We start from the raw sequence: 10,058 nt of genomic DNA on the forward strand, positions 1-10,058 counted from the left end.
AGATTATTACCTCAAATGAAAGCCCCCACTAAAGTAGACCTCGGATCTATACCACTCCCTTGCTGTAATCCCTTAGTCTTCAAGTTCCCTTTTCAAGATTTCCTTTCCCAAAGCTCCAATTTCACTATCAACGGAGTTCCACTCGATTTCTAGGGTTTGTAGGCTCTCAAGGGTGGTAAGGAGGCTGAAGAAAGGATGTTATGTTCTTTATATAGGGCACAACCCCCGAGATTAAGGTTTTCTCTTTTCAGCATCAACTTGTCGAGTCCCGACTACCGACTCGGCGAGTTGGTCACTTAACCTGCGATCAAATCCCGCTCCGACTCGGCGAGTCGGAATACGTACTCGTCGAGTCCCTACCTTAATTTACACTTTAGACCTTCAACGATACTTCTAAAATTTCGGGATGTTACAACTCTCCCCCACTTAGATTAGGCTTCTTCCTCGAAGCCTACTGCTGCATACACTTCAGAACACACCCTCGCATTGCAGACTCCGATTTCTCAATCAACTCAGGTTCTTGCAACCCTACTACTGCATCTCTCTTATAATGACTACTTATCACGTGACATCCTTGCCACTACTCCAAGCCGACCATCGACCTTTCTCCTTAATGACACCACATATCGACCACGTATCACCCGAAGATACCGTCCCTTCAATTCAGGGATACACTACCGCAACCTGTGAATCGCTAGATGCCACATTCACTCACTGAGCTCTGCTAGGACACTAATCTATCTCCCTTCGCCCCAAAATTGGCGGTAACCCTGATAACTTGCAACCTGGAACTAATCCTGTTCCCCCTCTGAGTCTATCCTTTGCACGCGGACAGGACGCCACATCCTTCAGTTTTCGCAAGCAACTCACTCACACCTCCCTATTACGATCTCTAGGTCCTTAACCTCCGACCGTAATATCCTTATACAGTCCTCAACACCGGTCTAGACTACTCACGAGTTTGTTAACCCGCTGTCTCATCTTCCTCCATCCCAATCTCCAATCTGGAACTACTATCCTCCTCCTCTTCCGAGGAGACTGAAAACATGCCCGTGCATCATCCAACATTGCCATAACTTCAATGGGTATCCAACCCATATGTACTTCCATATATCTGGTACAATCCCAGTACTTACTACCAATAGCTGAAGCACTTTCGATAACCTATTTACTCCACTTCCTCCCCTTTCATAGGACCCACGCTCCTTTCGGAGCTACATACCTTTCCCTTCCAGGAAATCCACTCACAACCCTTACCGCACCTATAAGTGCAACTGGGCTGCACTCCACTCTACACTATCCATGTAGAGCAACTGCTATTCTCGAACTTCCACATACTATGATTCTGCTCGCAAGGACTCTCGGGGTGCATGCACTGCTTTCCACTAACATGATCAATACTTGGGGCCAGACCATATCAATTACCATTTCCTGGCGACATATTCCCTCGTTCTCTTCATAACGATCCACTAACACATACAGAGTCTTCAGCATGACTGGACTGCCTTACCAGGCCTTCAGCCTATCTGGACCACTCACAGAACCTTCAGCATGTCAGGACCGCCCTCCTGGGCCTTTAGCCTGTCTGGACCGTTCCCCGAGCCTTTGGTCTGACTGGTACGCCTTCCGGCCATCAGTCTGTCCGGACCGCCCAAAATTGTCTTACGTCACCCAGAACCATCCTTCCCGGGAATCTCTCCCGTACATACTGTTCTAGCCCTCTTGGGGTTCCGAACTCCCGTTCCGTTCCTGGAATCCTTTCCATGGCCTCGAACCAGGCCTCCCTTCGACCACTACCTTCCCAGAGCCCATGGTCTACTCCCTGCCTCCACTTGTCTGACACTTACTCATACCAGCCCACCCTCTTGGCTGACTGAAACACTACTGAATCACAACAGCTAATCGACCTCTAATGCTTGTCGATACTCCTGAGAATTTTCCAATTCTCCCCACTTAGAACACTGATTTCCCACCACCAGTGACTCAACCGGCATAAAACAATCATCCCTACCCAACATACTCCTCTTATTCATGAATCGATTTCCTCTGAAACGAGCAACCTCCACAAAACCACCTTTCGACATCGCACATCATGAACTCTTAAGGAGTTCGACTCTCCGCTAAACACTTCTCAAATCGCAATTGTTATACCCGACAATAAGACCTTACCACCAATTTTTGACTATAGATCCCTTGGATGCTAACCACTTACAACTCCTGACTACTAATACTTCAACCAAACCATGAAACACGCCGAACGACGAATAAAATACAACATCATAAAATAACAAGATAACCAAGACAACACGAAACAAAAACATACCCGCAACTGCATCCGGCTCTTCCCTGACCTCCTGTGTTGTAAGTTGAAAAGCGTCCCCATGAGCCCTCGGGGGATCCGCTCCACCCTGACCTCCACCCGTAATCCTCAAAGTGGCCGGTGCTGGAGCCTACACCGATCCTGCAGCAAGCTGAGAACAGTTGGCCCTCATGTGACCAACCTGATAACACTGATAACAAATCCTCATATCCTGAACTGGGGCTGACTGACAACAATCCCTCGCATAATGCCCCTCTCTCCCACACTTGCGGCACACACCACCGGTCCTACAAACTCCGGTATGACCCTTCCCGCACTTCTCACAAGTGCGACCGCTCTGACTGCCAAACCTGGAATTAACGGTCTTGGACCGTTTCGACACCAGCTGCGACTGTACCAGGGTCTGTCTCTACTCTCTCAACTGTAACTCAATCTCCAACTCACGCAGCCGAGCGGCCTCCTGCAACTCCAGTAAGGTCTCGCACCTCTGCGTAGACACAAACTGCCTGATATCCCTCTTGAGCATACTCAGATATCGGGACATCTGAGCCTGCTCCGAAGCAAACTCAGGACAGAACATCGCCCTCTCAGTGAACATCCTGGTGATCTCTGTCACCGACTCCAAATCCTGCTTTAGTTCCAAGAACTCCTGAGCCAATCTCTCCCTCTCAACCCGAGGAACATAACGGGTACTGAACATCTCCCGGAATTGATCCCATGTAACTGCTGCCCGCTGTGCATCCGAATAAGATCTCGTAGTCAACCTCCACCAATACTTCGCCTCGAGCCTCAAAAGGTTCAGAGCATACCTCACCCTCTGATCCGCAGGGCATGAACACGTGAAGAAACAACCCTCCACGTCTGACAACCACCTCATAGCAATGATCGGATCCTGAACTCCATCGAAAGTAGGGGGCTTCGTATTATCAAAATCCCGATATTGAAAACTCCGATCGGCTCCTCCACCTGCCGCTGCCACAGCCGTTGCGGCTGTCGCGGCTGCTGTCTCTGCTAGAGCCGCATAGCGCTCATCAAAATAATCAACCATAGCGGCCTTGATCGACCCAAACAGTTCTGACAACTCGGCCCGGAACATAGTAGCAACCTCATCATGCAGGATCTCTCGAATCCTAGCATCCAACTCGTCTGTGCTCATCTGACCGATAACATCGGGTGGTGCTGATCCACCCTGACCGCCCCCTCCTGCTCCCGATCCTGATTCAGATCCGCTCCTAGCATTCCTTGTAACCACCATACTGAAATTACTTCAAAACATCAGATGCTTCTCACTAACCTGGGAACCAACTCCCAACCCATCCCTAGGGGTTGTGACTTCCTTGATATGCATATGGCTCCTGTGCTTTCGGTAGTATGGGCCCATACTACCTTCCACACCTACCCATATTTATATCAAGTATCACCACAACACCCTAGTGAAGAACATGCATAACAAGCACTCAACCCTCACTCCTAGAAGAACACTAGAAATCTCATACATAAAGAAACCCTAGGCTATCAGGCATTAAAAATCAGGCAACTCAATCATGCAATTCATGAAGATCCCTAGCCTAGTACTAGCATGTTGTTCTAACATATCACATAATCAAATAACTTGTATGGTATTTTGGGGTTACTTACTAGCTCCGGCTGATCGTACCTCCGCGTCCTCCTTTACTCATTTTTGAAAACCATTTTAAATTCTCTTTTGAAAACTCTCCTTGATTTGAGACTGGATTCACACGAATGTTCCTCCAATTCACTCAAACCAAGGCTCTGATACCAACTTGTAACACTCTAAAAATTTCAATCAATTTAAACTTTTCAAAAACAACCCAATTTCATTAAATTATAACGAAAAGGTTTTCAATACATTTATTATCAGAGTATTCCCAGAACCATATCATAAAACATAAACATGAGGAGCGGTACGACCACGACTTTGCCTTGCCACGGTCTCCTGAAGTACCTGAAACATTAAACCACAACTATAAGCCCGAAAGCTTAGTGAGATACCCCCAAAATACCAACCACAATACCATACGCACATAATATCATAACCAAAACAGAACAACCATGCACTTCCGGTCTACTGTGTGACTGATCTGCCGCACCGGGCCTACAGTCCACCTGGTCCACCCTCCGAGTCTAGCCATATACATCGAGTCTACAGTGTGATTGGTCCGCCCACACCGGGCCTTCAATCCACCTGGTCCACTCTCAGAGTCTACAGTATGACTGGTCCGCCCGCACCGGGCCTTTAGTCGTCCTGGCCCACTCTCCGAGCCTCGACACGTCTGGTTCGTCCTCTTGGGGCCTACAGTCTATCCGGACCACTCGCTAGGCCTTCGGGATAACCGGTCCGCCCTGGGTATGTTGGCCTACAGCACAAAGCAGGACCCGCCTCAACCCAACCCCGGTCCAACAACCATGTGCACATAAACATATAATCATATACCAATTCACAACCAATCAAACCGATCTTAGCAGATCACATACATAGCACATCCCTACCAGGATTCCGACCTAACCGGTCACTAGCATAGCACCATCCTATAAACCAGGATATCGACCCTAACCAGGTCTCTAACATATACCATCCTAACTACCAGGATGCAAACATAACAAAGCAATAACATAACAAACAACTACCCGGATTTCCATCCGATAAAGGGCCGGCCTTTGAGCCTTAGACCCTGTTGATATAGTGAGGATAACTCACCTGCAACTGCCGACTGAAAAGATTAAACCAAGTTGCTCCGACCACCGACACGATCTCCACCACTAGCCAATACCAAATAACTGAACTCAATAAATACCAATAATTACCAAAATACCCCTGGAAGTCAACTGGTCAACTCTTGGTCAAAGTCAAAGTCCTCAGTCTAAGTCAAACTTCCTGACTGACTCTACTCGCCGAGTCAACCCGCTGACTCGTCGAGTCCCTATGCTCTGAAAACTCTTAGAACACGACTCAACTCGCCGAGTCACCTAAAAGCTCATCGAGTCCAACGATCATCGAGTCCCATCCTGCTCAACTCACCGAGTCATCCCTCGACTCATCGATTCACGACTTAACCATAAAAGGTTAGGGTTCCATGACCAGACTCACCGAGTCCAAGCATAGACTCGCCGAGTCCCAGACGATCTTCAACAGACTCGCCGAGTTGTTCTTTCAACCCGTCGATTCCATGCACATATTCATACAACTCGTCGAGTGCACCCATGTGACTCGCCGAGTCTCTTCATTTCTCATTCCAAATAGAGGCTTTTCAAGCCATGCAGGGACTCCAATCCATAGATCCATTCCTCTACAGCCTAACCCTCACATAAAGTTGCAAATTTTACGTGAGAGCAAGGAGATATAAGCCCAAAACACTTCTAGGGCTAGGGTTCAAGGCAAAGGGCTTCACCAATGGCTCTTAGAAAGGAACTTTATGATCTTTCGGACCCTCTCAAGTCCAGATCTAAGGTAGCAACCTCAGATCCAACCTCCAAACCCGAAATAACTCTAGAAATGCCCCAAAAACTCAAGCAACAAAGGATCTAGACTCAAAGGAGCTTAAGCAATAGATTATTACCTCAAATGAAAGCCCCCACTAAAGTAGACCTCGGATCTATACCACTCCCTTGCTGTAATCCCTTAGTCTTCAAGTTCCCTTTTCAAGATTTCCTTTCCCAAAGCTCCAATTTCACTATCAACGGAGTTCCACTCGATTTCTAGGGTTTGTAGGCTCTCAAGGGTGGTAAGGAGGCTGAAGAAAGGATGTTATGTTCTTTATATAGGGCACAACCCCCGAGATTAGGGTTTTCTCTTTTCAGCATCAACTCGTCGAGTCCCGGCTACCGACTCGGCGAGTTGGTCACTTAACCTGCGATCAAATCCCGCTCCGACTCGGCGAGTCGGAATACGTACTCGTCGAGTCCCTACCTTAATTCACACTTTATCCCTTCAACAATACTTATGAAATTTCGGGATGTTACAAAGGAAAACGAAGAGAATTGGGCTGTAAAATGGAAAGCTGAAGGCAGGGAGGAAGCTCCGACTAATAAAGCGGAAGGAGGCGGTGTTGGGCGGGGGGAGATCGGAGTGGGGTGTCAATTGTTTTGTGAATGAAAAGCAAATCACAAAGAATCTTTATGTTAAATTTCATTAAAACTTAAAAGACGTCTTCCGTATTTTTTAAAATTGTTCTCAAATGTTCTCAAACTAAATAAATGTTCTCATTTGAACATATATATATATATATATATATATATATATATATATATATATATGGGCTCAGGGAATATAATGTTGTTAGGTATCTAATGTTGGGTGCAGAACCTATAAAAGCTACGTCCTTTTTGTAGTGAAATCAGAATGCGCTTATTTTTTTCTTTTATGCTTTCACTCGATTTTTCAGTTTCTATTTCCCTTAATTTTATGTGGAATTCGAATTGGTTTTATCTTTTGTTCAAATTCCATTGTTTCATTTAATTTTGACTATTCATTTTCCATCCATCTGATTGTCCATGGCTGATTATTCAATTCCTTTGTTTTGTTTTACTTTTTGCTTAATTTCATAACAATCAATATTCTCATTGGCTTTAATATACTCGGAATCCATTTACATTTGTTTCTTATATATGGTTTGTTATGCTTAGCTGGTGTATGATGAAATGCCTACGAGTGATAGCTATTTCATGGATAAGGAGCTATGTATGAGCATTCGTTTCCTACATTCATGGTTATCAAGAGAATTACTTCTATTACATTTGTATGTTATCTATGATGCCATTTTATTTATATATAAATGCACTTGGCCATAACTATATACATGGTTATCATGTGGTTATATAGTCCAACAAAATCAAATCAAGAGATTTTTACCAGGGAAGAGATGGAATCAATAAAATAACAATCCAGAAAAAGTTATTAACTGTAAGGAGCTAGGTTGGTTAGATATTGGTAGCCACAAAGCTTTCAGTATAGCTCTCTTGGTGAAGTGGTGGTGGCGGTTCAGAACCAGTCTGAATGGGATTTGGAAGGAGGTGGTTAAGGCAATTCATGGGGAAAATGAGAGGAGTGTTATCTCTCAATCCAACAACCTTAAAAGAACTGTTTGTGGTAGAATTGCCAACATAAATTATGATTTGGGCTATCTTCAGATTCACCTTAGATCGGAAAGAGGGGTAAACTTAGACCGGGAGAGCTGGTGTAATAAGCCTATGGCTGCTATCTTGTAATGTCTTCCTTAGCTTCTTGCTAGATGTGATATTTTATTCTTGTCTTGCTTTCCAAAAAAAGATGATTGCTTACGAGCCTTATTGCAATGATTTCTAGCGGAATGTTAATTTTCTTGTAATTTTGAACGTTACCTTTCCTGTAACTCATCTCTTGACTTTGTTATGCTTCTTTAATAAAGATTGGTGATTTAGTTTGTGCTTGTGTACTCGATGCATTGAATATTTTGGATTAATGTGTGGGTCTTTATATGAATGCAATGCATGTTTGAAAAAAAATACTGAAAATATGTTTTCATAGGAAATGATAGGACTGGATCTCATATAGTTACTTTTCACAGAATACAGGTTATGAGTTTTAAACCATATCAATACCATTTATCGGGTTATAGCTCCAATTGTCATAATTAGTGAATCAACATCTCCAAAAAGGACAATCGAAAAAACTTATGAAAATGAACATCAACCCAACGTGATTGCAAGAAAGAATACAATCAGATTAAACTGATGCCGAATATTCAAAATCCGATAATCAAATTGAGTTAATATTGAATATTCATAACCTATTGAAGGAATGAAACATCGACAAAACAAAAGCAATTGAGATTTTATCAGAAAAATGATAAGAAATGCGCAAAAAAAGAAATTGAAAGTGAACAAATAATTGAATCACAGGAAAAATAAGGGGGGGGGGGGGGACAATTCGTTTAACACAAAACGACCCAATATTTTCAGGTTCTACATCCAAGGTTAGGAAAATATCTTGTGTTGGTTAAACCAAAAGGCAATCTATAATGAGTTTTATAAAATTTGGCTAATATATTGAAATATTATTTTGCTCTTTCTCCAACTTCTTAATTTTTTTTAAAGCTTCCTTTATATTTGCTTCTCTTGCTTTTTTTTGTTTGTATATTGCTTTTTACTGTATTTGTAATTATACATTTGATAGCAAATTCAACCAAGATACTCTAATCATATTGCCAATAAGAATATGAAAATACACATCAATAATTGTTCTTTTTATAACTCAACATTTTTTTCATGATTGCAAAAGCAGGAAAAAAGTGATAATTCATATATTAATTTCTTTTTGAATAAGGTAATAATCCATAAATAATTTGATGTACTAATCATGACATCATATTCTTGTGATTTACTATACTCACATTTTCTGAGAAGCGGCGAAGGTATGCGTGGGTGGTGTCCAAGTTAGTGTTTAATATTTTATTTTTATTTTATAATCTAACATTTACCAAAATGATATGTTTTATAAAAAAGAGAGATAAGGAGGGGTGTTCTTTATATTATAAGTTTTACTTTAAGTAGTAATCAGAGTTTGGTGGCATGTCACAGTTACCATCACTTAAGATTAAAGTAAAAACTTAAACAACTCGAAGCACTAAGCATAGTAGAAGCACAAAGATCACAAACCAAGAACATTAAGAGACAACCTGTTGCCGTCGATTTGGTATCTGATACTTGTCAAAGGATCGTATGATGTTGGATTAAAAGATTCAAATTATGTAAAAGTCTCTTTACTTTGTCTTCAACCCAAAGAATGAAGAAAATAACCCCTGCGATTTCTATTGAATTAGCTACTATCATCCCAATTTGAATACTAATACTAGTATATATACTTGGTCTATAAACATATCTTAATGCCATGCATGCCTTCCTTTTAATCATGAGTTTGTTTCATCATGAAGAACCACCCAACCCCTCCAAGCGATGCAAGTTCCTCAAGGACGCACTTGCAACCTGCTATACCTTTTGCAGAGAACTTTCTTCTCAAACCCTCGAACAACAACGATATGAAGAAGAAGAAGAAGATGATGATGTCAGCAATTACGACGATGAACAAGAAGTAATGTTCCTCTACCCATTTGAATGATATATGTATCCTCCTCGCTTCATTTGTATATATATCATGTTTGTATGCGTATGATTTTTCCCTCAGGTTTTTGTTTCGGCGGTTCTAAGTAAATACATGGAAGCAAAGTCAAAGAGAAAGCTCGGACTTTCGGTGGATAGCTTCATATGGGGTTTCTCTTTCTCACCGATTGAAGTAATTCCACCTAGAAACGAAATACAGCATGCATATGAAAGTGATGCTGAAGAAAAAGATGAATTCTACTCTACTTGTAGTCATCTTTCTCGCTGTTCAAGCTCTATGACTGCAGCACAAGCATTCATGTCTGTAAAGACCAATATTTCTCGATGTTCCAGCATGAGTAGTATCGAGTTCCCACCGTATAGAAAGAGGCGATCTATCATGCGAGAGCTTTGTCATTGTGAGGGCTGGCCCTTTGGTCTCTGTAGGAAGGCTCTTCTTGTTCCACCATTGCCCAAATCCCCATCGGAATCTTGGATGTGGCATAAAACCACAAGACTTATCAAGATACTTTAGCTCTTAAGATGCACGCTTTACCATCTGTATCACCACTTATCAGTTTTTCCGTTTTGAAATCATGTTATGTTGAGGAAGCTGAGAACAAAACTCAAGCGAATTAATTGA

At 42.5% G+C, this 10,058-nt stretch overlaps 1 protein-coding gene across 1 annotated transcript; it reads left to right on the plus strand.

Moving 5' to 3' along the window:
• Positions 1-9,095: 9,095 nt before the first annotated feature.
• LOC145100570 (uncharacterized) lies at positions 9,096-10,058 on the plus strand. The gene is made up of 2 exons (XM_079037787.1): positions 9,096-9,407; positions 9,501-10,058. Exons 1-2 carry the CDS (start codon positions 9,207-9,209, stop codon positions 9,948-9,950), a joined length of 651 nt encoding a protein of 216 aa, XP_078893913.1. The 5' UTR covers positions 9,096-9,206; the 3' UTR covers positions 9,951-10,058.

This window comes from Lactuca serriola, chromosome 4 (assembly GCF_051521515.1).
Source record: "Lactuca serriola cultivar US96UC23 chromosome 4, Lser_US96UC23_V15, whole genome shotgun sequence".
Lineage (NCBI taxonomy): Eukaryota > Viridiplantae > Streptophyta > Magnoliopsida > Asterales > Asteraceae > Lactuca > Lactuca serriola.

What these genes read in the sequence shown, in the direction of transcription:
- LOC145100570 (XM_079037787.1), top strand. Translation starts at nt 9,207, where the DNA reads ATGCATGCCTTCCTTTTAATCATGAGTTTGTTTCATCATGAAGAACCA. An exon ending in ATTACGACGATGAACAAGAA is followed by an intron (nt 9,408 to 9,500) that starts GTAATGTTCCTC and finishes TTTTTCCCTCAG; the next exon opens with GTTTTTGTTTCGGCGGTTCT.